Source organism: Pleurodeles waltl, chromosome 7 (genome assembly GCF_031143425.1).
Source record: "Pleurodeles waltl isolate 20211129_DDA chromosome 7, aPleWal1.hap1.20221129, whole genome shotgun sequence".
NCBI classification, from domain to species: domain Eukaryota; kingdom Metazoa; phylum Chordata; class Amphibia; order Caudata; family Salamandridae; genus Pleurodeles; species Pleurodeles waltl.
In genome coordinates this window covers 1,114,632,697-1,114,659,514 of record NC_090446.1, presented here as the reverse complement: position 1 = coordinate 1,114,659,514, position 26,818 = coordinate 1,114,632,697, and the positions used below count along the sequence as shown (strand labels likewise).

The window sequence follows — 26,818 nt, the reverse complement described above, 5'->3', positions numbered from 1 at the left end:
ATTAATATGCAAAGGCTTTGAACAGGGCTTTAAAATACCTTCTATTTTGAGAACGCACAATTCCGAACCAAAGAACCTGCGCTCTGCAAGCGAGTACCCCAAAATAGTAAAAGAAAAAATTAAGAAAGAGAAGGAGCTAGGGAGGGTGGAGGGCCCACTGCTGGGCCCCATCCCACCCGAACTAATCATTTCACCCCCAGGAGTGGTCCCTAAAAAAGAGCAAGGCAAATTTAGGCTCATTCACCACCTGTCCTACCCAGAAGGCAAGTCGGTGAACGATTGCATTGACCCGGTCCACTGCGCGGTGGGGTACGCGTCAGTGGACGATGCAGTAGATTTATTGCGCACAAAAGGGCGAGGCGCGCTGATGGCGAAAGCAGACATTGAATCTGCTTTCAGGCTTCTCCCCATCCACCCCGAGGGCTACCACTTCCTGGGATTCAAGTTTGAAGGGGGAACATACTTCAACAAGGCCTTGCCCATGGGATGCTCAATTTCCTGCGCATATTTCAAAAAATTCAGCACATTCCTAGAATGGGCATTACACAAACAACACCGAAGGGGCGGGAAGCTACACTATTTGGATGATTTTCTATTTGTAGGTCAGCCCAGCGGGCCAGTGTCAGGATTTACTAGATTCTTTCCAATCCATAGCAGCCAAGCTGGGGGTTCCACTAGCAGAGGATGAAACCACAGGCCCGACCACCAAACTAGTTTTTCTGGGCATAGAGCTGGACTCCAAAGCAGGCACATCTAGCATGCCACAAGACAAAGATAAGGACCTCCAAAAGGATATCAAGGAGTTACTGGGCAAACAGAAGGCCACACTAGGAGAACTACAAGAGTTAGTCGGGAAACTGAACTGAAACTGAAAGAATCATCCCCGTGGGAAAAGTATTTGCGAGGCGAATCTCACAGCTGACTAGGGGGCTGGAGAAAAAACACCACCACGTCAGGCTGACCCTTGGGGTAAAACAAGATTTACAGACATGGCAAGCATTCCTAGCAAATTTCAGTGGCACCCTGATATGGAGGGAGGGATGGGTGTCGGCCAAATAGATTGAGTTGTACACCGATGCAGCAGGCAGCCTAGGCTTTGGGGCCCTATTAAAGGACAAGTGGTGTGCCAAGAAGTGGCCCGAGTCATGTGCAACATGTGGCCTCACAAAGAACATCACACTATTGGAATTATTCCCCATCGCAGAGGCTCTGACAATCTGGCAAGAACAGCTAAGAAACATGAAACTCACACTATGGTCGGATAACCAGGCAGTGGTTCACGCAATCAATAGAGGGGCATCACAGTGCACAGTCGTATTGAAAGTATTGAGGTACATGGTGAAATGTAGCTCAAAAGCAACCTAGACATAAGGGCGAGGCACGACCAGGGCGCAGTGAACACTAAAGCTGATGCCCTCTCTCGATTCCAAATGGGGAAATTCAGGAGCCTGGCCCCGGGAGCAGAACAGGAGATGACGCCATTCCCTCCCAGACTGTGGGGTCTGGTGGAGGGGACCTATCTGCATTAATAGAGCAAGCCCTGGCACCAAAGACGGCGAGGCGCTATGCAACATGCGCAAGCACGGTGCTAGAGGTGACAGGTTTAAAGTCTTTTGAGAACCACGAGGAGGCCCAGAGAGCAGTTGGGAGATTTATACAATGGTGCTTTCACACAGAAGAAGACCAAGTCCTGGGCACAAGCACACCTGGCAGCGGTAGCACACTCTAGCAAACTGGCAACAGGTAGGGACCCCTCTAACTCACATTACATAAGAGCAGGAATGAAGGGGTGGTGCAGGCTGGAAGGTCCCACGAGGGACCAACGGCGCCCGATCGAATTCAGCCTCCTGAAGCAGCTAGTGGGGGTGCTCAGTAGCAAATGTCAGGACAATTTTGAAAGCACGCTTTTCAAGGCAGCCTTCACAGTGACGTTCTTTGGGCCTTTAGAATAAGCGAGCTAGTGGCCCCGGCCAGAACCGGGCACACAGACACAGGCATCCAGAGGCAGGATGTCCAGATAAGTCCAGGAGACATTCAGATCTTACTAAAGAAATCTAAAACCAATCAACTAGGAAAAGGGGCAAAAGTAGAGCTAAAATGCCTGGATGACCGCAAGGTATGTCCAGTTTGCAGCGTGCAGGAGTTCTTGAAAGTAAGCCCAGAGGGGCAAGGGGCACTCCTAAGACACAAGAATGGGGACTGCTTGAGTATATTCCAGTTCAAAGCAGTACTCAGAAGGGCACTGACCAGTGTGGGGCTCCCAGCAAGCAAATTCGGCACCCACTCCTTCAGGATAGGGGTGGCAACCACAGCAGCGCGTCATGGCATGTCGGCGGCAGGCATAAAAGCGAATGGGAGGTGGAGCTCCAATGCCTACAAAGGTTACATCAGAAGGCAACATAGAGACGAACAGAACTAGCTTCACAACAAGACCCTCACTGTCCCTTTCCACATGCAGGTGAACACAGAACGGCATGGGTGATCGGGCACTCTTTCGTACACAGAACCCAAACCTGGTGGGAGTCGGATGGCCCCATGTGTGGACAACGCCCGCAACGGACAAAATGGACAAACGGTTTCCGGGGCATGAAATGGGAACACTTCCATGACAGACTAGGGGACCTCTTAGCCTCCCAACACCCGGAACCAGACGTGGTAATAATCCCTCTGGGGGGCAACGACCTGGCACAACTAGGCAGGAGAGGTTTGTTGGAAAGCATTGAGGTGAACCTCGCTGCGGCGGCAAGGCGCCTGGGCAACAACACATTGATTTGGTCAGAAATCATTCCCAGACAGAAGTGGAGAGGGGCCACTTCAGCGGGGGCATTGGATACGTCCCAGAAAAAATTGAGTGTTGCAGCAAAAAAGTTCTGCGTACAAAATGGCTAGGAGAGCATCAGACATGGGCTTATCAACCTGCAGAGACCAGAATACTTTGGAAAGGATGGGGCTACACCTGACCCGCCAGGGGTCGGAGGTCTTCTGGAATAACCTATGGGCCGCCTTGCAGCTAGAAGGCTGCGAATAAATCAGACAGGAAGTGGGGGAGCCGCCTTTGAGCGGTATCCCAAAGGCGGCGTGGCGGAAAGGAGAGATAACGAACAACAAAGGTCACACCCAGTGCAGCGGGGTGGCAGGGCTACTTACCTTGGGATGCCTCACGGCATGGTAAGGCAGTCGGGGGAGGTACTCAGAAACACGGCACTCGCAGCCCGGGTCCGCCGGAGAGCTGGACACAAGGACTAAACAAGGTAGCGAGTTAAGCCTAAAGGGAAACGAATACCCTGCTACATTAAAAAAGGAATAACGGCAAAGGACCAAAACGCGACACTAATTGAAAGCAAAGGAGTGAAGGGTTGTTAAGATACAAAGCGATGTATGACACAAATGTACCAATGAGAATCACAAACCCAGGGTCTGCTAACCTCAGGGGAGACATAGCGTTATTGACAACCTCTTATTGCTTATAACAATGATATGACATAATGATTTATGGCCCTCATAAAAGCAGGGCAGACATGCTGTAAACCACCAGTTAATAAAATCTGCGGCCAACATTTTCCAAACAAATAACTGACTGTTTTATTGTATACTCATTGCGGGAATGGGCCGTCTGGAGGGGTTTTGAGCGAAGGCCCGCAACCATAGGGAGCTCATGGGGCCGGAGCAGAAACCATGCTGAGGCCTCGAGCAGAAACGCATCGGATAGGGCACGCAAACAAGAAATAGCGGGGGACTGGAAGCGGCCCCCGCAAAAGCAAGCACCCTTACCCCCCCCCCCGTTCCGGCCCTGTCGCAAGTGGGGCACAGGGCGGAAACGGAAAGGGGGGGTCATAGAAGGAACGATGGCTCAATGGGGCCCAAGCATTTTATAAACGAACCCCAACATGCCCTGAAGGCAGAAAGGAGATTTAAAAGGAGCTGCCCGGTACAAAACCCTTATACGTATTGAGGCCGCCAGGCAGCAAAGTAAGGAGGACACCCACCCACCCACACCTAACACTAAGCACCCAGAGCGTCGCAGAATGGGTCAAAGGATAAAGGATAAGTGACAGTGGCGAAAGGAGAGATAAAGAACAACAAAGGCCACACCCAACGCAGCGTGGTGGCAGGGCTACTTACCTTGGGATGCCTCACGGCAGGGTAAGGCAGTCGGGGGAGGTACTCGGAAACACGGCACTCGCAGCCTGGGTCTGCCGGAGTGCTGGACACAAGGACCAAACAAGGTAGCGAGTTAAGCCAAAAGGGAAACGAGTACCCTCCTACATAAAAAAGGAATAACAGCAAAGGACCAAAACACAACACTGATTGAAAGCAAAGGAGTGAAGGGCATGTAACAGGAAATTTGTCGGTCGTCAAGTATATGGTTGTTAAGATACAAAGCGATGTATGACACAAATGTACCAATGAGAATCACAAACCCAGGGTCTGCTAACCTCAGGGGAGACATAGCGTTATTGACAACCTCTAATTGCTTATAACAATGATATGACATAATGATTTATGGCCCTCATAAAAGCAGAGCAGACATGCTGTAAACCAACAGTTAATAAAACTGCTGCCAACATTTTCCAAACAAATAACTGACTGTTGTGTACTCATTGCGGGAATGGGCCGTCTGGAGGGGTTTAGAGTTTATGCTGCCCTCACTGTAGTCTCTACTGCTGCAGCTGATCATGTAGATGGCTGCCATTGTAAAGCTGGAAGGGTGGCTTTGGTTTGAAGGAAGGTGCCCAGTGCTTGTGGCACCCAGTGACAATGAGGACTTGATCTGGATTTACTCTCTGGACGCAGGGGCCTAAGTTGTGGTCTGATTTGCAGGCTTCGGTGAGGAATGCGGCAGTGGGAATCGCTGTTCAAAGCTAGGCTCTCGCCGACATCACTGGGCCAGACCATCTGTGGATCGCGCTATGGGGTGCGATCCTCGTGGCATCGGTAGCTTGCACGGATGGGGCACATGTATTATAACGGATTTGAGCGGGCGGCAGGCAAATAATCACTTGAAGTCCCTGGCTCGGAAGGGGACTTTTCTTCTCATGGGCTAGGAGGTCAGAATCGCCGCTCTCCTACTAATGGCCTCACGGCCTTTAGTCCTGGCACCGTGGTTGTCCCCTTGCCAGCGCCATTCTCTACTCTCTTGAGGTGGAATTCTCCCCTGATCTCGTAGAAGTCACTTTTTAGTGCAGGTTGGAAGCCCAATAGCTCGTTGTATTAGGTGAATGCGGTGGAGCTCGTACAGATCAGGTAGTTGCGGCCATGATGGTTGCCCCCCCTTTTTTTTGGTTTTGTTACAACCTTACAGAAAAATGATGACAGATATACAGTTGGCAGCAATCGGTTATAACCACAACTTACATTACTTGTGCTGCGTGATATAAAAAAGCAGATTTTCATACTTTAACAACAGGTGAATAAGGTACAGAGCAGTGCATTTACAGTAGATCACTCAAGAGCTTCAACAATCGACTTGTCTCCAGTTACCCCAAACCCCTGTCACTCTATCCCACATTCCATCAGAATTAACCCCTGCTTTCCACCGCGTCCCTCTGGGATGCCCTGCTCCTTCCCTTACTGCTATCCTTCTGTTTTGTGTCATGCGTAGTTCTATCGGTTTGTTTCATTCCACACTGGAACTATTTACCAGTTCGCTTTCATCCATATTAGACCTCATGTCATCCCCAATGCATGCCAGGTAGGCCTGTTAAGGGCCCCATATGTCTTTTGGGTGACTGCTTAGTGGTAGTAGCTCATGGTAACTATCTGACTTCGTGTTACAATATGTCATGTCCGCATGCCATTCTTGTAATGTCAGAAGGGGACCACGTGCCCATCTCATTGCTATTCTGCGCCATGCTAACAGCCATCCTATAGCCACCAAGCGCCGCATACCAGTTGATACCTCCCTATCATAACCTAGCAAGGCAAGCATAAATGTCATCTCTATTGTTAAACCTGTTATCTCCTCAAGATCAGCTCTCATTGTCTGCCAGAATCTCCGAAAACCCGGGGAAAACCACACCACATGTGCAAACTCTGCTTCATCTTCTCCACAGTGGGTGCAGTTCGCTCTGCTCCGTAACCCATAATGATACAAACGTGCTGGTGTGTAATACACTCTGTTAATATATTTTAAATGAATCAACCGATGCCTGCCATTCAGTGAGACAGATCGCACCATGGAACAAAGTATGTCCACTGTTTGTCAATGACAGTGACTTCCCGCTCCCTCTGCCATTCCAGGCTGCCCATAGTGACCCCTGGCCTCTGCGTGTCACAAGTGAATGCATAAAGTTGGGGTATAAGGTGTTGCGGTGTGTTCGTTTGCAGCCAATACGTCACTGCCTGCAATGCTGGGGTTTCAAGTAAGCCTCCACCGCAATAAGGCATGCATCATATGTCGGGCTCTAAAATAATGAAATTGCACTTTTGGGGACGGCTCAATATCCTGCACCCCAACCTGGTCCCACTTACCCATTGTACCCTCAGAGAAAAAATCTCCCATGTTGTGCAGACCCATTCCCCATAGCGCACTTGCTGCACTTTCCTTCTTGTCCAAGAGGAGACCACGTACAAGTCCCCAACAGGATACTGGGAGAGTAAAGAAGAGAACCCGCCTGTTTTTACAGCTCCCTGTGCCAGGAGTACTTTGTCGTGTTTAAGGGGCGAGAACATTGTATCGCCGATTGGGCTTTGCGAACAGGGACTGAGGAAGCAACAATGGGGAAGCGGTGTCTTTTTCAAGCCAGAGGTGTGGTAAATCGTTTGGCCCATGCAACCAGTAATGAGCATACATGTATTGCACGGCGCAATAATATCCCTCTAGGTCCAGAGCATTCAGCCCTCCCATGTCATATGGCAGGGTAAGTGTGTTCCAATTAGCTCGTGGCTGATTTCTGCCCCATGCCAGTGTAGTTACAATTATTCGTAAGTTGAGGAACACTTTCCGGGGCAACAATATTAGAATACTGCCAAACAGAAACAAGAGTCATGGTAGCACTACCATTTTCATTATGGCTATATGGCCAGTGAGCGATAGTGGAAGCCTTATCCAGCCATCAACCGCTTCCAAAAGTTTCTATACTGCCTTACCATACTTTTCCCAAATGACTACCGACGGGTTGGTGTGCAACTGTATTCCCAGTCATCGCACCAAGTCCATGGTCAACCGCATCAGTACTCCATTGGTGTTGTCACTGCAGCGAGGGAGAATATTAAAGACTGGCCCCAATTTATATGCAAACCTGAGTGTCAACCAAAAAGCACTACCTCTCAGAGAATTGGTGACAGGTTATGCTCCGGGTTATGTACATATAAAAGAATATCATCCACGTAAGCTGAAATGATCAGATTATAATGTGTAAATCACCTACCCCTTTGGGTATGGCATTCTCTGAGAGCTCAGGCTAGCGGATCCGCCAGTAGAGCATATAGCAACGGTGACAAGGGCATCCCAGCCTAGTTCTGTAGGTAACTTCTAAAGGGTCTGTAACCTCACCGTTTATCCATATACATGCTATTGGTTTGGTATAAATTACCTCAACTAAGCACAAAAATACTTCTCTGACACCAGTGCTCCTCAGTTCTGCGAGCATGAATCCCCATTTCACTGACTCAAACACCTTTTCGATGTCGAGGAACACAGAAGCTGCCTTCACCTCCAGGTCCTTGCACTATAGCACTATGAAGGGTCCGGAGCTTACATAATGTTCTACCTGGTATAAATCTAGCTTGTTCAGGCGCCACTATTCCCGAGACCAGAGGTGCCAATCTCTTGGCCAGTACCTTAGAGTATATTTTGGTGTCAACCTTCAATAGTGACAGCGGCCTATAAGCCGCACAACTATCTGCTGGCTTGCCAGGATTTAAAAGAGTGACCTTCTGCATCGAGGATGGCATGCAACTGTCGTCTATCATTTCCTTGTAAAGAGTAATCAAATGGGGAATTAATTTGTCTTGACAGGCCTTGTAAAAGGCTATTGTCAACTCATCTGTTCTCGGTGCCTTGCTACTAGGTATATCTTTCAAAGCAGCTATAACCTCAGCAGGGCACAGCAGGAGGCTAAGATGTTCTCTGTGTTCCACTGAGAGCCATTTCATAGCGATATGTGCAAGGTAGTCTACTGTAGTGCCCTCCTCCTGCGCAGGTCTCAAGATTTATAAGTCTGCATAGTACCAGTGAAACCGACCAGAGATTTGATCGGCTGCAAACAGTAGCGTCCCCTACTCACCTGGTATTGTGAAGATTGCAGTGTCCTCCCATCTGGGGCAGAGGAGTGCCGCCAGAGTGGCACCTGGTCTCTCCCCCTCCCCGTACACTTTGTGCTGTCGCATAATTACCCAGGTGATTGAGTTCACTCTGCTCAGTGTCGTGCCAGTCTTCCAACTTGGCTTGAATGTCACCTATTAGGCTGGGATCTGTCGTCTCCCTATGACTTTGCTCTAGTTCCCCAATTTTAGTCTTCAGCCTCGCTAACCTGCTTTGGAGGGATCAAAGGACACCCATGTGTTTATAAGTAGTAACTCGTCTAATATAAACTTTAAATGTCTTCCACACTGTTGCAAATTTTGTCACAGAGCTGATCTTAAGACTGAAGAAATCATCTATTGCCTGCACTAGATCTTCCTTGAACGCAATCTCCAACAGGGAATACGGTAGGAACCACCAAGTGAAGGCAGCTGGACGTGGGCTACATAACTGTAGCTCTAGCAGAACTGGTGAAAGGATCTGAGTATGTGCGTGTCCAGGGTTCACAGCCATGCACCCGGTGTACTAAGCTGTGTGTCACCAACCAAAAGTCTATTGCTGTGTGCACATTATGCACCATAGAATAGTGAGTATAGCTTCCGCCGCCTATGGGACATTTAAAACGCCAAACATCTAGCAAACCACCCTGGGCTGCTATCTCCTGGAGGGCTCAGGCTGCAGCCAAGGGACGACAGGGCGGACCCCTGGGGCGATATAGGTCACGGTTCCATACTGCTATTGAAGTCATCACCCCAGACCTGCAGAATGTCCCCTCATTGTGCCAAAGTGGCATTTAATGTGTGATAAAAGTCAGGGTCATCATAATTTGGGCCATACACCCCTCTAGCATTATCGTAAGGTCATCTTTTGTGCAGAGCGCTACTGCATACCTGCCTCCGTGGTCTACACACACCTCCTGTAGTTTTACTCCAGATCCCCATTGAGCCCAAAGCAGCACACCCCAGCATGTGAGGTGAAGCCAAGCACCTAGTAAATGCCCTGCAGTCTGTGCTGTGTTAGCATGGTGCTTCTGGGTGTGAGGTGTGTCTCCAGTAATATAGCAACATATATTTTATGTTGTTAAAAGTGTGCCACTAGTTTGCGCACATTATGGCAATCATTGAGCCTGTAGATGTTCCATGGAAGCAGCCTGATCGGTGGAGCAGTCGATGTGCCACGCATTGCCCCACCCTTGTCAGCGACCATTGCCATGCATCTCAACTAATCTCTCCACAGCAACAAGTGTCAATCAATCAAGTTGTATTTGTAGCGCACAGCTTGTCACCCAAAAGGGTATCCAGGCGCTTACTGCTGGTGTTAGTTGAAGGGCCAGGTCTCAAGCCCTTTCCTGAAGTGGGTCAGTGAGGGTGCGGTGCGGACGTAGAGAAGGAGGGCGTTCCAAGCTTTGTTGGTGAGGTGGGAGAAGGAGCGTCCTCTAGAGCGACGTATGGGGTGTATTTGTGCGAGGGCATGGTGTGCGGAGAAAAGGTTCCTGGGAGGTCGATGGAAATGCAGGCGGTGGTTTAGGTAGGCAGGTCCTTAGTCACGGAGAGCTTTGTATGCATGGGTCAGGAGTTCGAAGTGGCATCTTTTCTGGATGGGGAGCCAGTGAAAGGCCTTTAAGTGAGCTGGATCAATCTAGCAGTAAAGTGTAACTTTAACAGTCTGCAGCCCTTGCCATTGCATTAAATTCAACTGTGTTGAACATAACCCTCCCTACTCCCACACTGTGAGACCCCAAAACGTACATGCCCTACGTGCATTGCCCTCCATAACCCTCCAAACATTGTACATCTACAACAACAGGCAGTACAGCCCGGGGTCCTCCACCCATTACCAGTACTGCAAATGATGTAAAGCCTGAAGGAATGTCTGACCGAGCAGCACAGGGAGCGCAGCCTTCTTCAGTCCATCGTGCCACAGATTTCTCCAGTCTTTCAACTCCTGGGAAACCACAGTGTCGGAATCCTTTGACCTTGGTGAGCGTCACTTCGTCATCGCAGCCATGTGTTGTTTGATATACTGATTCAACGGTTTTACATGCTAACTGAAGTTCTTGGAGTTTTTGTGTTTGGCTGAGATGCGTTGCTTACAGGCCTTCTGGACCTGCTGAGAGAAATCTGGATTGAGCGCCAATTCCATACCCTTGTAGCGCAGCCCTTTGAGTTCTCTTGCTTTGTGAAGTGCTATGTCATAGTCTCTATAGTTGAGAGGGTGTGCTATCACAGGACAAGGCTTTGCCCCCGGCTGCGGTTCCAGCGATTTATGGGCTCGTTCTACCCTGGAGATATCTGAAAAGTCTCTCGCACTAGTAATTCTGAAAGGAGTCTCTCCGCGAACCTTTCCATTTTGTCAAAGTCCTTGGGCTCCACCAGTCGCACGACGTAACGTGATCTGGCTTCAAGGTCTTCTGTCTTCGATTGCATGGTAAGTAACATCTCTTCAAATCGCTTCTGCAGTGCCGACATAGTGACCAGCTCATCCTGTGAGATGCGGGGCACGATCTTGTCTAGGCACTCAGTTTGCTTGTCGAGACGCTCTGACATAGTCTATTCAAAAGGACAGGGTGTATGTCTTACCATCTATTTTAGTGAGACAGTGCTGCATTGCTGCCAGGATTTGTCGCAGTTTGCTGCCCACCTCGGGTTCTGCCTCCTCCCATCACAAATCCGCTGTATTACCATCTTCCTAGGGCTTGGGTGTCTTTCAAGTGTCAAACTGTAGTTTCGATTGGGATTTGTCGGTTTTACCCATATTGTGGGATGTGTTCAGTAGGCTCCACGCCAGGCCTCCAGGAGTGTGTTGTGCTTAATCAGGGGTAACCAGTAAGGCAGGCAATGGGGCGTAGGAAACCCCAGCATGAGCAAGACCTCACTGTGCCAGGAGTGTAATCGCTTTCAATCCCAAAGGGCCAAAGCCACTACTGCTTATATAGAGTATGCAACTAAGTAATTAGGCAGGGTTGCATGTACCCAGCCTCCAGTCTCATGCACAGGTCACTGTGCCTCCCTTTATGGCTGTTTGTCGGAAGAGCTGTGTATTCCCCACTACGATGGAGTACGCTACTCGAGTACACCCTGTGTTTATCACTTTCAGGATTATTAGGTGCCACACTGGTTACCTGTTTATCTATGCTGATAAGGCTGATACCCACGTGAAGCTATATAAGTCTCTCCTGGATGAGATGATGTATAGAGACCTAAGGTCTGTGCAGTATGATTGTCCATAGAATGTGCTGTCTCACCACTGCATGAATGGCATTTGTGATTAGGAGGCACACGCTTCCAACCAAGTCTCACACAGACCCCTTTAGTATGTCAGTCTTATGTCAGGGCTAACAGTGCTCAGATTATTATGAGGGACATAGCCTGCTTCATAGCCCAGTCGTTGGACGAAGATCCCAGTCTAGGCTCACCAACGTTTCTCCCCTCGCTTCAGGCACTTTTCAGGTCAGTACCCTGAGCAGGATGAGTGGCAGAGCAGCTCTGATGTGGCTGAGCAACCCCCCCCATCACTAGCCAGTTAATTGGGAACCCACTTGGGGGTTGGTACCTTCATGCAGGTCCTTTGTCGACTCGATCAGGCCCGGTCTCTGTGTGCACTCCCACTTAACAGGGAACAGGGTTATTGGCAACCTTGCCGCATAGTTCTGTGTTCAGGTGGGGGATTCGATGTTCTTCCTGAGCCCCCCCTGCACTTCCAACTCTAGAACTAGGCCCATGCCATGTCCCACAGTCTCCAGGGCTAGGCAAGTCTGCACTTGCCCATACAGGCCACTCTTCTGGTGAGGCCGTGCCGGCCCAGGTCGCAGGATTCCATCCTCTGCCTCAGCCCCGGCCCCCCGAACCATGGGCCCCAGGCCGGGTTACTGCAGCCCCCAAAATGCTGACTCCTCCATGCCGGGCTGTCTTCCACTTCCTTTAGCAGCTGTCTGCGCCAGTCGCTGGCTAAGCAGTCATGCGGACCACTAGTAAGGTTCCACTCTGGCCCTCTGGAATGGCCGATCAGCTCTCACTCCCAACTTGCTATGCACATATTACACTGCAGGCAGCATGCAGGTGACTTTAGTGGCCTTCCATCTATTTATGGCACTAGGATGGTGAAGGATAAAATTACAGCTCTCCTAGATGGTGGCCATCTTTGATCCGGCAAGCTCTATTCCCCCTGCAGCGTGAGACTTAGCAACAATTACTGCACTTGTATTATTTATCTTTGTCTTCTATTTACAATGTAAATCCAAATCTGTTTGCTAACTGAGTATTTGAGTGCTCAAACCTTTCTCTTAGCACTGCTACCTCCATGGCTAATGGAAGTTCTGTACAATAGCCTTGTACAGTTTAGCAACCCTCTGTTTGGCCACAAACAGTGCAGAGTTGGTCAGATGGTCCATTAGAGGAAGCACACATCAATGCCTGGCAGTTTAAGCAAGTGCACATAGGCACTTGTTCTTCCAAGGAGCTTCACAGTATATGAAGGTTATTAAAGCTTTTCTCTTCTTAGTATTTATCCTCCGGTTTTGCTATCAATCCTAGGCTTTTACAGATGGAAATGTAAACAAGGACACTACAGCACAGGACTGTGGACATCTATGAGAGAATCCCTGCAAGATGCTTTCTCCTTGAACACAGCGGTGTATGGTTAACCTCTATATGCACCAAGAATAGACCCCTTCTGTTGAGAAACCATTAAACATTGATATGATAGCTTTCCTTGAAAAACACCATGCCCTAGATGGGTCCCAGTTCAATTTCAAGTCCAATCACTGTCCTGAATCTGAATTGGTATTGCATGCATTTATTACTGTCAACCACTCTGTGCTAATTGACTGGCTGGAGTCCATAGATGTCAGACTCTGTCCTCTCCCTTTTATGTTCCTTCCTGGTGAGTAGAGAACAAGTGGTAGCTCTGGGCAACTTTACATCGGAGACTTTTCCCCTCCCATGTGGTGTCCCTCAGGGCCCTCTAAGTTTTTCAATATCTACATGGCCCCACTGGTCAACCTGATTCAATCATCTGGTCTCGGTGATTTCATATGCCTTTAACATGCAGATTGTGGTCTCAGTCTTGTGCGTTGCTGAAGTTTTTGCCAAACAGTTTAACAACAGCATGGAACAAATTGTTTTTTGGATGCAGGAAAATTGTCTCAAGTTAAATTCAGACAAAACAGAGGTAGTTCTACTGTATTTGGCAAAGACACATCTTTTTGGTCTGCCTCCTGGTGGCCTCAAAATCGTGGTCCACTCTCCTGCTCAGTTGGGAAGGCCAAAAACCTAGGTGTTTTTTTGACACAAAACTTTCTTTCTCTGACCAAATAAATAAGATCACTTCATCCTTCTTTTTCCTGCTGACAGTCTTGAGGAAGATTTTTCCTTTCATCCAGCTAGAGCTCCAAAAATCTGTTGTTATTGCCTTGGTCATTTCTAGGATTCTGTTGCAATGCTCTATACGTAGGTATCCCAAATGCTGCAGCTTGTCTGATCATGAAAATTCCGCTTAGTCTCCCAAGCCATCGCTAACCTTCATTGGCTTCCAATTTGCAAGTGGGTCAACTTCAAAGCTCTTTGCATAATGTGCAAAGCCCTTCATGATGTAGGTCCTGAACATTTCATGAAAACATTCCAATGGTACACTCCCAAGCACGTACATTGACACGCGGCAGCTAAAATAGTGGTCGTAACCAGATTTAACAAGGCTTGCTGGGGAAGCAGAAGTTTCTCCTTCTCCACCTGCAAACTGTGGAATTCTCTGCTCTTGAAACCTAAAGCTCAGTCAGATCCACTACTATTCAGGAAGCAGCTAAAAACGTGGCTCTTGGCATACTCTTCCTCACGTTTGGTCTGCTACTGGACTTGCATGTCTGCTGCTAGCACCAAGACGCCTTTGGACACTCTACAAGTCATTTACTCACTTAAAAGTAACAGGCTCCAGCCCCATAGTTCAAAACAGCTCAACGCAGAGGAATCTGAACTTTTGGTCGTTCAAGGTCTCTGGTAAAGACTAGTGCAGATAGGTGAATAATGGGGCTTACGAAAAAGGGGGAAGAAGTGTCAGTGGCATAGATATCACAGTACGTACACTTGAAGTCCTCCACAATTAATTCTATTAGCCGCTGCAGTCCCTACTCATCACTTCAACAGTGGGATAATAGCTAAAAACTTCTTACAAGTAGCTCTTCTCTTTCAGTTATTGTGCTCTTGCTCCTCATTCCACAGCACCAACTTCTTGTATCAACTATGCCCAACACTTTTCAATTTGATTCTATCCCCTCTACATATCTCCGAAGTTCTATGTCTGTGTCATGAACACTGCCAGATCTTATTTCCTCATAGTTTCAGCACAGACCTGTCCCCCTAAATGACTATGCCTCGGCATCAGTGCTGGCCCATCTTCAGTTTTGTTCTTCTCCCTTGTAAATGACCTCTCTAACTCAAAACTGGGCCCTTTCTTTCAGCGCTAGTAACTCTTCATTAGAACTTGCCTCTCTCTCTGAGTGCAGGCCTCCCTGCCTTATTGTGGCCCTGTCTCAGTCCCTACTGACTACTCCTCCTCAGCCACGGTCATTCTTTGTTACCTTCAGACCCTCTACTTCAGATCTGGAACATAAGTTTCAACCCTTCAACATGGATCCCTTCCCATCTCACCTCCTTTGCTTTGCTGAGCCCCAGCCAGAGTTTGAACCTCTTCAGGCAGAACTCTATCATTTCATAATCCTGTCGTTCAGCGGTAGGTTGGTATATGTCGGCACGTGCTCTTCGGTACCCTTGGAGTATGACTGCATACAGCAGCCAGCTGCCAATTCCGAGGATGCATATCAAATAGCTGAGGACAAAAGCACCACCAGTGACAGGAGATGACTTGCACAAGGGCTGGATACTTGTCCTTCCGTGAAGAACTGAGAGCAGAGTGAAGAAGGCCATACGGAACGTCCTGAACTCATGGGCAGTGCCAGAAAACAGCTGAGGGTGCAGAAAAAGCAGCAGTTAGTCATTACCTCCCAAATGCACAACACCCATCCCAAGAGCACAGGATCAAACAAATCTTCCTAAAGATGTTAAGATGTGCTGGGTAGCCCTTCTAACTATCTGAAAGGGAGTTTCTCGATGGCCATCATTAGCTAAGTCATATATATATATTTTTTTTTACCCTGGTGCCCCCTATTGATTAATGCTGCCTTCCAATCAAATCTGCCTTTTGCATCTGCCCTTTTCTATTTTGACCTTGATATTCCTCATAAGTGGGTCAGATGTATGCTAGTGCCTGCCTCGGTTTTCACCTAGGAGAATAGGACCCTCAAAGGGTTTTACCACACATTCTGTTTCAGTGTCCAGTTCCCTGAAAGATAATGTCCAATCCCACCGTGCCTTATTTGAGCACCCTACTTCCTGAAGTTAGCATAGAAGCCATATTTCCAGTAGCACCGGATGAGTCTACTCTTGTAGGGCCTCTCCCAATTAACCCCTTTGGAACCTCTCCATATGCAGGTTCTCAGACTCAGCCCAGGTAATCATACCTGCTACCTGAGCTATTTTTTCACTATATCCAACCCTTGCTCCCCATGCACTGGTACGTCCACTGCGTCCATGGTTACTCACTAAGTAGCCACACTGGGCATAGACGAGCAGCAGTAGGACCAGCACAGAGATGGTTGTCAGAAGTTCTCCAAACGCCAGATGAAGGATCTTCCCAAAGAATGCCCAGCGTCTAATGAACCGCATCTGTCTGACAATCTACAGTGAAAGACAGAAAAAAAGAGTGAAGAAAGAAATGGAAAGGAACAAAATTAAAAGAGGAATAGGATGGGAAATGAACTAGATGCTAGGAATGAAGACTGAGCAGCAGCAGACAGTGTGCTATGAAGCATGACTACACATTTCTAAAAATCAGAAGCATTCATTTGCACCACGACATAGATTAAGAAACTATAATTGTCAAGGGGCAGTGGCAGTAACTATTTTTTGGTAGAGCAACACAGCAATAACATTGCTGTAGGAGAATGTTGCTTTTGCTAATCGCATTCCTAACAGAAGCACTGCAGTGATTTAGGAAAACAGTTATGCACTGGAGGCTTACAAATGTTGACCTGGTTTATGTGCAGTCTGTTTTTTATGCCTTCTCGTGAGTAAGTTTAATGGGCATTACAGTTTGTTGGATAGACACATTTTAGTGGCAAGTACTTTGGAAATATATTCACAGGGATTGTAGGGAATCAGTGGGCACGAGAACATGGTATTTGTAAGTCACCTATCAAGTCTGTGAGGACACTGTATTCTTTTAACACTCTTTTTGGGGATAATTCCTTCCAGAGATGTTAGTTGACTCGCTTTTTGGATGGTTTATAGTTAACTTTTATGCACTATTTCAGTTGAACTCACCGTTTTCCACTTTCATCTGTTCAAAAAATAACCAATCCCCATGCATGCCGACTAACATTCCAAAGAGCTTTGATGTAAACAATCCCCCAGTAAAGCCTTCTGAATTTTAGGTGATTTTGAGTTTAAAAATGTCTTCCCTTCTCTCTACCAATATGCCAGTTATGGCCTTTACTCAGAATATTGAGGCCTCCACACATGCTAAAAATTACAAAATTACACACTGGAAGTCATTGTTTCCAAAACCCTCGACATTTGCATCGGTAATTGCACTTTCTGAACCGCGAGGACCACAAGGTCCCACAAAGGTGAAACCTTTAAGTTTGCAGAGAGCGGTGCTCAGATCACTACAGTTCATGTCGTTCTCCCCTATATCCTCGTTCAATGGTCTCTTTTTCCTTCATTAGGTGCATGATCACCTTCTGGAATTTCACACCAAATCTTATAATTCCAGGCAGCAGTCTCAACATGCATCAAGGTATATCGATGCCCTGAAAGTGGGGGGCCGAGAAAGATGGAATAACTGCAGAGGCTAGTGAAAAATCCCTAAGGTCCTGAAGCGATTGTGTTACCCTTCCTGTAGTAAACCGACAGATCTGTTTTTTTTTTTTTTTTTTTTTTTGGTTGCTCGCAATACATGCCAAGTTGTTACGAGAGGAGGTGAGTGAAGGAGGACGAGCCGCGAGGCTTTGTCAGCCGCAGTGTGTGTGAGTGTGACGTCACTAGGAGCCGCGCTGGGATAGGGTGGGTGTAGAGACGGGTCGCGCACGGATTGGACGCAGTCCGTAGGGCTCGATTGGAAGGGGAAAGGCAAGCGAAGAGTATTCCGGGAATAAAAGTCACTTATTGATTACAAATTTTGTGAAATAAAGACGAGAAAATGAAGTTTTTGAAAGCATTTAGGAGTGCGATGAAGGGAGAGTCTTACATTAAAGCGAGCGTAGGAGAAGAGACGCCGCCCGAAGGTACACCAGCTTACATTGTAATGGAGGAAAGGGGGGTAGCTCCGTGCCTTTGGCTAAAGCAATGGCACAAGTTGACAGAGAAACATGGGAGCGTAGCGTTCCCGATCCATGGGACATTCAATATAAGGATCCTAGAGAATTTGAGATTCGCGATGTACGACATGAAGGTACCTCCAAGGCCAGCACAGTTTGAGGCTCTAGCGATTTGGGAACTAATGGCTAGACAGCAACAGCAAAAGAAGTTTGAGACCAGGATAAGAAAAGTAGAAAAGACACTAGCAGACGCTAGGTGGGACAATGCACAGAAGGTGTGGAGGTCAGATGTATTGCAGGGGATAAAATTGTTTCCCGCAATTGCTAAGGAAGAAGAGGCGACAGGTAAGAAAGCTACCTGTAAGACAAACAGAAGGTGTTCCAAAGATAGAGAGGATGAGTCAGAGGATGAGGAGTTCATCACGCAATTGCTGAACGACCGTCCACCACCTTATGCAGAGAGTGAACAAGGTCCAAGTACCAGTTCTGCCCCTCCGGCACCGGTACAGAATAATGAAACCCCGAATTCAGAAACGCCATCGGGACCTAAGGACCCGAGCTTACTGTTCACCCCACAGATACCGCAGATTAGGAGAATATAGCCAGATGTGCCTGTGTTGAAAGCAGCAGAGAGTTATCAGCCGCAGATCCCAAGGTACTATAGCAGTGATCCCGGTGCGGGAATGGTTCTAGACCCAACCGTAATGGGAGTACAAAATGGTCGCAACCCAACATTGGCACAAGCTGAATCAACCCAGCTTTTGATGCCTCAAAAGCAGATGCAGGGGGGAACAGCACATGCTCAGATGACAGGGAGTCAGATGGGCATGCCGACAATGATGACCCATGGTGTAGGAATGAATATGCCTCAGAGCATGGGGAATGGACAGAACCCAGATGCGATATCCCTACCCATTACTGTAGGTCCACCGGTACCTTTGTACGTTCAGCCTAACGCAGGCATGAGCGGTCAGGGATCATTGATGCAGAGTGGGATGGAAAGGAGGTGCATAGAAAACACTCCAGGGATAACTCCGATAGCGGCTCAGTCAACTGGACCCGGATCCTTGATGGAGTTTAGTCCCATATGTGCTCAGTCCACAGTGGTGAGGTCGAGTCCCCCGTTGATGATACCGCTATCATCGAACACTGAGAAGTTGCCGTAACCGTCAATGGCAGTCGATGTGAATGCTACATTGATGGGGTTGAATGCGCAACAGCTGACACAGTGGTTCAACAGTCTGAATTCCACAGTTCCAAAGTTCAGCCAGTGGGAAGGAAGAGGACTATCTGAATAGGGTCAGGTTGAACATGGAAGCAGGAGAGTTGGTGGAAGGGACTATGGGTGTGAATAGGTTAGAGTCCTACACAGAAGAAGAGCTAAGGTACCTATGTCCCAAGATTACAAGAGAAGTGAACAAGGTGCATAGAAGGTTGCAAGAAATAGCTGATAAGAACGGAGTTGAGATAGACAAGACAAAACACTTAAGCAGGAGCTATAGATTGGATTTTGGGACCACAGACTTTGAACACATGAGGTCAGCAGGCATGAAAACGCACCTTAGAGAATTGCTGCAGAGCGCGCAAGTGTGGAGGTGTCTAGACAAATGGGAGAGCAGATGGGTAAAGAAAAAGGAAAAGAAGAGAGACAGTGTCCCAGAGCACAATGAGAAAAGGCCACAGAGTAGTGATGCAGTAACTATGTTACCAATGAGAGAGACAGCAGGGGGAAAATTAATACATGTACCATGGCACAGAAGCGACATCCAGTCCTTTATGGATGATTTTCCTAAGCTGAGAGAGAAACCGATTGAATGGTATCAGCAGACTGATAGGTTTGTGAAGCTGGCAAAATGTCTTTGGGAAGACCTGAACACCCTCTTTGAGATTGTGGTTCCGGCAGATTTGTGGGAAGACTGCAAAAGGGCTGTAGGTTGGCCGACAAGTGAACCAGAGAGAGACAGGGATACAGGTGCACCATCGCCTATGGTAATGAGTTTGTACTATAAGGTGATTGAGCACTTGAAGACGAAGGTTCCCGCGAAGAATGTGGATTGGCAGAAGATTGATCGGACAGCCCAAGAGGCTAAAGAGTCGATTCACAGTTACTATGAGAGGTTGTTGAAGGCATTCAAGAACTACAGTGGCACGGAATCAATAGAGGCGAAGGACATGCTTCATTTTGTGTTCAGATTTGTGGAAGGGCTGAGACCAGAGATAAGTCAGATGATAAAATCGCATTTGATTTGTGGGCAGTCGAAACCGATTGATGAAGTGTTGACGTACACGAAATACTGTAGCGACGAAATCGAAGTGAAACAGAAAAAGTTGAAAGAGAAGGTGATGGTGATGCAACTCAAGGCAGCTCAGACAGGGTTGCAAGGGTTGCAAGGGTTCTCACAGCAGGTACCGCAGCCGCAGGGAAATATGATGTTTCAGCCACAGGCGAGAGGCAGAGGCAGAGGAGGCTTTGGGAGTAATGGTCCGGATTTGAGCACTGTTGTGACTCCGAATGGTGTGCAGGCAATGAAAAAGGTGATGCCGTGTCACGTGTGCGGAATAGTCGGACATTGGAAACGCGAGTGCCCGATGTTGGTGCAGGAAGGTGCAGGTGTTGGTCAGCAGAACAATGATGTCAATGCATTACAGGCAATGAGGGGACCCAAAATGAGAGGTCCAAACCCAAATTTTCAGACCATAAATCAGCTGCAAGGATTACAGCCCATGCAACCGCAGCAGATGCAGATGCCCCGTATGCAGATGCCGCAAATGCAGCCGATGCAACAGCAGTTTCCCATGGTACCTAATCAGCCAATGCAAATACCCTTTGCACCAATGAATCAGCAGCAAGTGATGGTTCCTCCACAGGTCTCGGGTCATGTGATGAGTACAAATGACACAGTGCAACAGTTCCCATTACACAGTGAGAATGGAATAAACGATGCATGGGAGAGTGAAAGTTTAGATGAGGAGGGAAATTGTGTGCTTGCAGCATCCTTGGAAGTTGATCAGAAGGGTCCGTATGTGGAGGGAAGAGTGATGGGTCATCGTGTTTCATTTTTGGTTGACACAGGAGCCACACGTTCAACTGTCAGGAGCATTGAAGTACCAAATTTGCCCCTCTCAGGGAGAACAGTTCAAGTAGTGGGAGTAGCGAACAGACACCTGACGAACCCAATCACAGATCCAGTACCAGTTAAAATTGGTAACTATCAGGGGTCGCATAAATTTGTGGTTTGTGACTCAAGCCCGATATCACTGTTAGGGAGAGACCTATTGTGCAGATTGGGATGTTCGATTATGTGCTCGAACGATGGAATAAAAATTCAGACGAGCAGTGATGGAGAAGAAGAGGACAGTGTAGAAGGGGATGAGATGGAAACTGTCAATGAAGAATATCCTCTGATTAGCCTTTTCCCAATAATAACTGAAGAGGATATTCCAGCTGAATTACGGGAAACAGTGGGAAAAGAAGTGTGGGATATGACAGGAAAGGAGGTGGGATTGGTGAAAGGAGTGGAACCAGTGAAAGTGACCGTAAAACCCAATGCAACCTTTCCCCAGACCCCACAATACCACATGGCACAAGACACTCTCATGAAAGTCGCCCAATTAATTGACGAGTTTGTGAAACAGGGAGTACTGAAAGAAGTGTTAAGCAGTCCATGTAATTCACCAATCATGGGATTAATAAAGCCGAGTGGAAAAGTCCGAATTGTGCAGGACTTGAGAAAAATAAATGACATCGTAGTTAAGTGCTGCCCTGTAGTACCGAATCCAGCTGTGATTATGTTTCAAATCCCTTGCGAGGCCGAGTGGTTCTCAGTCATCGACCTGTCACAAGCATTCTTTTCGGTGCCTCTTCATGAGGACAGCCAATTTCTGTTCTGTTTCAAATTCTTAGGCAGAGTTTACAGTTGGTGTCGAATTCCTCAAGGGTTTTCTGAGTCACCGTCGATTTTTAATCAGATTCTAAAGAAAGATTTGGAAGCATTGAAATTGCCATTCGAGTCAACCCTAGTACAGTACATTGATGACTTACTAATCGAATCTAAGACAGAAAGTGACTGCACAGCCGACACCATTGCCCTACTGAACCATTTGGGAGGGAATGGACACAAGGTGTCTCCTTCGAAATTACAGTTCAGTCAGAAGAAAGTGAAATACTTGGGTCACCAAATAGAGAAAGGGTCCAGGAGAATAATGAAGGAAAGAATAACAAGTGTGCTTCAAATGAGTCCACCAAAAACGAGAAGGGAGGTGAGGAAGTTTTTGGGAATGGTGAGCTACTGTCGCCAGTGGATTCCCAACTTCTCGGCTCTAGCAAAGCCTTTACTGAAACTGACCCAGAAGGATGCATTGGATGCAATTGAGCTGAAAGGAGATGAGATGGATGCTTTTATTGAATTAAAGGAATGCATGTGCAGGGCTCCAGCTTTAGGTATGCCTGATTACACAAAGCCTTTCACATTGTTTTGCCATGAACGTGATGCATGTTCTTTGTCTGTCTTGACACAAGCCCATGGTAGCATAAACAGACCAGTAGCATATTTTTCAGCTACTTTGGATCCGGTCGCCGCAGCACTGCCAGGGTGCTTGCGTGCCGTAGCAGCAGTTGGTATCAGCCTCACTCAGAGTGAAGGAATAGTGATGGGACATCCAGTAACAGTTATGGTCCCTCACTCAGTCGAGATTCTTTTGACCCGCTCCCGAACGCAACACATGACTGGAGCAAGACTCACAAGGTATGAAACAATAATTCTGGGCTCGCCGAACGTGCAGCTGAAAAGGTGCACTACGTTGAATCCAGCAACCTTGCTTCCCGGTGAAAATGCTGAAATTGAGAACGCTGAAGACGTCGAGCACGACTGTCTTCAGGTGACTGAATTTTGCACAAAACCACGACCTGACATCAAAGATACTAAGCTTGATGAAAATGACCAAATTGTTTTTGTGGATGGGTCATGTTTAAGAGATGCATTGGGAGTATTGAAAGCAGGATATGCTGTATGTACCGTAGCAGGTGTCCTGGAAGCGTCCTGGCTTCAAGGAGTCTATTCTGCACAAGTAGCAGAGCTTGTAGCCCTTACAAGAGCATGCCAATTGTCAACATTGATGAAGGTTACTATCTACACTGATAGTCAGTACGGGTTTGGAATTGTACATGACTTTGGGCAACTATGGTCGCAGAGAGGTTTCCTGACCTCTTCAGGATCCCCAGTGAAAAACGGGGAGAGAATAAGGGAATTGTTACATGCCATTCAAATGCCAGCCGAAATTGCAGTGGTAAAGTGTAGTGCTCATACAAAAGGACAGGACTATGTTTCCCTGGGAAACGCATATGCGGATCAAGTCGCAAGATTTTGTGCCTTGAACTGTATATTGCTCAAGGATGAATGGAATTCGATCAGTGAACCAGAGCTTGAACCTGCTGAAGCATTTGCCTTGAAGGTCGTAGATACAATGGATGAACTAAAAGCATTACAGAATAGCGTCAGGGAGGATGAAAAGGTTTCCTGGATTAAGTCACAATGTGTAAAGAGACCAGACGAGCTGTGGGTTTCAAATGAGGGAAAATTTGTCTTACCAAATAGTCTCTTATCGCAGCTAGCACGGTTCTATCATGGGCAAGCTCACCTAGGGAGAGATGCCATGATAAGATTGTTCAAAACTGACTGGTTTAACCCCAGATTTCGTCAAGTTGCAGAAGCAGTCTGCCACCGATGTGTCACTTGTCAGCAGATGAACCCAGGAAAGGGAACAGTTGTGAACATGGGGCACATTGGCAGAGCAGCAGGCCCGTTCAGTCGAATGCAAATGGACTTCATTGAGATGCCTGTGCATGGAGGTTTGAAGTATGTGTTGGTGATTGTGTGCATTTTTAGTCACTGGATTGAAGCATACCCTACACGTAGAAATGACAGCCTTACAGTTGCTAAACTATTGTTGAGGGAGTTGATACCACGTTTCGGATTCCCGATCTCTTTAGAATCAGATAGGGGAAGTCACTTCAATAACGAGGTGATAAAGTTACTTTGCGCAGCGCTGAACATTGAGCAGAAACTGCATTGCAGCTATCGCCCTGAAGCCTCAGGACTGGTGGAACAAATGAATGGTACGCTGAAATCAAGAATGGCGAAAATATGTGCATCGACAAATTTGAAATGGCCTTACGCATTGCCTTTGGTGTTAATGTCAATGAGAAACACCCCTGACAGGAAGACTGGATTGTCCCCGCACGAAATTCTTATGGGCAGGGCTATGAGACTTCCTGCAGTTCCCGCAAACGCGCTTTTGAATATTACAGATGATATGGTGTTAGACTACTGCAAAGGTCTGGCTGACGTGGTCCGCTCTTTCTCTCACCAGGTGGAAGCCGCCACCTTGCCACCGATCCAAGGTCCAGGACACACACTGAAAGCAGGTGACTGGGTCGTGATAAAGAAGCACGTCAGGAAGTCGTGTCTGGAACCCCGTTGGAAAGGCCCTTTCCAAGTGATCCTGACAACAACTACCGCTGTGAAGTGTGCGGGAGTTCCCAACTGGATTCACGCCAGTCACACAAAGAAAGTGTTGTGTCCCACAGAAGAAGAAGTTGAAGCGCTGAAACTGCCAGTACCCGATAAAGTGCCGAGCGCTGAGACAGAGCAAAACATAACTAACAGCGAACGAGCAGGAACAGAGGAGAGAGAAACATTCTCTGAGGACGAAGCAACCGATTCACTTGGGGAAGACCAAGGAGAAAGCTCAGACAGCGACAAAGAAGCTGAAGGTAGCAAAGAGCCTGAAGCAGCCGAAAGTAACAGGGAGCCTGAAGCAGCTGAAAGTGACAAAGAGCCTGACGAGAGTAGCGGTGACAACGGGCTCGAAAGAGGTGAAAAAGCAGGAGAGCCTAATCAGAGGAGGGCTTTCCCAGAAAAGGAGAATACAGAAGGAGGTGGGAAGGCAGGAGAGCCTGATCAGAGGAGGGCTTTCCCAGAAGAAGACGGTACAAGGAAAGAAAAGGAGAACGTGACTGATTCCCCAGAAGAAGGGGATAAGGAAAGACAGAACGAAAGTGTTCAGTCTTCTTCAGAAGAGAGCGCAGGTCCATCAAATGGACACAGTGCAAAGAAAAGACCGAGCATCTCGCCAGCAAAACTAAGAGCTAGAGAAAGGTCGAATGACAGTGAAGGGCCAAAAGTGAAAGAGAAAAGAAAGGAAGTGTCTGTCGTGGTACCAAAGTCAAGTGAAGGAAAGGACTTGACCAAAGAGGAAAGTACCAGTGAGGCAGAATCAAAGAGAGAGGCAAAATTGAAAAGGAAAAGAATACCAAACAGGAGGTATTCCGGTCCAGAATGGGCGTATGCAGTCAATGACGATTGGACCGACAAATTTGTATCTCTTAGCCTCGAGAACGAAGAAGAAGAGATACCAATAGAAAAGAAAAGTTTTATGGACTCTGTTGATTGAAAGCTGGTAAATGACATTGCTTGCTATAAAATAACGTGATACAACCAGCTGAGACATTGCTAAATCGGATGAGACATTTGTTAACCGGATGAGACTTTGATAACCTGATTGACACTTAAACTCGAATTGAGACAACGTTGCTGCCAACCGATAAATGACTGGCTTCCTGAAGAAAACTGTGTGAACATTGCGCTTGCTCAGCTTTGTAACTAATTGCTACATCGTTTCTTTTATAAGTGTTTTCAGCTCTCTGATTCTATACAGATCATGTCTAAGTACGCTACACAAAATGGTAGAATGAAATATTGTAAATATGTGTGTATAGGCCTGGTAGTTGCATGTATACTAATAATAATGGCAATAGTGCTTGGAATGCGTAGAAAGGGTGAAAATGAGAAAATTGATGCTTCTACTCTTGCTCCTGTTCCTGTCACTGAACTAACTGCATTGAAAAGACTAGAATTAGATGAGAGACACTTGCATGAGAAGAAGGAACTTTCGTATAATGTTTTCTATCGCTTACTAACAGAGTATGTTGAGACTATGGATGCGAAAGACTGTTACGTGTGTACACAGATACCGACATCAGTAACGGAAGGGGTGACTTATTATCACATGCCTCTTACGTATGGGATTACATGTAGTATAGTAGCTTCTAGATTTTATGGTCAGACTAACATACAATATTTTTATTCCAATTATGATGTTACCTTTGCATATGTGCCTGTAATTACGCAGCTAAGCCAGACTGCTAAAGATTGGGATGCTAAACTGATGAGGGAATTTTTCGAGCCAATGCTACCTTTTGAAACGGCTCACGCTCATAGGGAGAACCTTACCTGCTCGCTCACTGCAGTAGAAATAAGCTTCTTAGATCGCACAGATGATAGAAGGGCACAAATGAATGCAAAATTAGAGAAGGAGCTACACAAGAGGACTTCAGTAGATAATTATGCTTTTGCTGCAATAAAAACACAAGGGAAAATAGCTTTAGATGCTTGGCATGTAGGGAAATTTTGTATATATCGTGGTGAGTCTTATTATGATAATATTTTTGTGGGTGCGAGTGAATGTAAACACACGTTTATCTTTAAGGCCAAATGGACATTCATGCTGAACGGACTTGACCCTGTCATACCAGGTGTATATTACATTTGTGGGCATAATGCCTATTATCGTCTTCCAAAGGGATGGTGGGGGAGATGTTATTTGGGTATAGTGTTCCCAAAGGTTTATCAACTGGATGACCTATCGGTGATTCCAAAGACGCCTGGATCTCATCGTATCCAGAAAAGAGAGACCGCAGCTGCTGTGGTAGGAGATATATTTGGAGCCATGATTCCTTCATTGGGAGTTGTGTTGAATTCCATCAAAATAAGAAAGTTGTCTACTATAGTGGATAACATGTTGACAAAGTTTTCAGGTGCTATAATCCTGATGGATGCTGAACTTGCAGCGGAAAGAGCTATGACTCTTCAAAACAGGCTTGCCTTAGACATTCTTTTAGCAAAGGATGGCGGCGTTTGCAAAATGCTTGGTGCGCGACACTGTTGCACTTATATTCCTGACAATAGTGTGAAGATTAAAACAATGCTTGCTAATCTAACAAAAGAAAGTGCAGATTTGAAGGAATTGAAAGAACCAGGAGTTTGGGAGAAAGTTGGAAAAGGAATTGCGTCAGTGGGAAGTTGGTTAGGTGGGATTTGGAATGGAATATTGCTGAAGATAATACAGGGAATCCTAATAGTGCTAAT

The 26,818-nt window shown here is 47.0% G+C and overlaps 1 protein-coding gene across 1 annotated transcript in view; it reads right to left on the bottom strand.

The window, feature by feature from the left end:
- Nucleotides 1–26,818, bottom strand: part of LOC138246998 (polycystin-1-like) — a 521,270-nt gene that overhangs the window by 27,048 nt on the left and 467,404 nt on the right. Inside the window, exons 45-46 of the mRNA XM_069201747.1 lie at nucleotides 15,838–15,972; nucleotides 14,887–15,201 (exon numbers count right to left, since the gene is read on the bottom strand). Of these exons, the coding sequence (XP_069057848.1) occupies nucleotides 14,887–15,201; nucleotides 15,838–15,972 (450 nt within the window). The remainder of the gene's footprint in view (nucleotides 1–14,886; nucleotides 15,202–15,837; nucleotides 15,973–26,818) is intronic.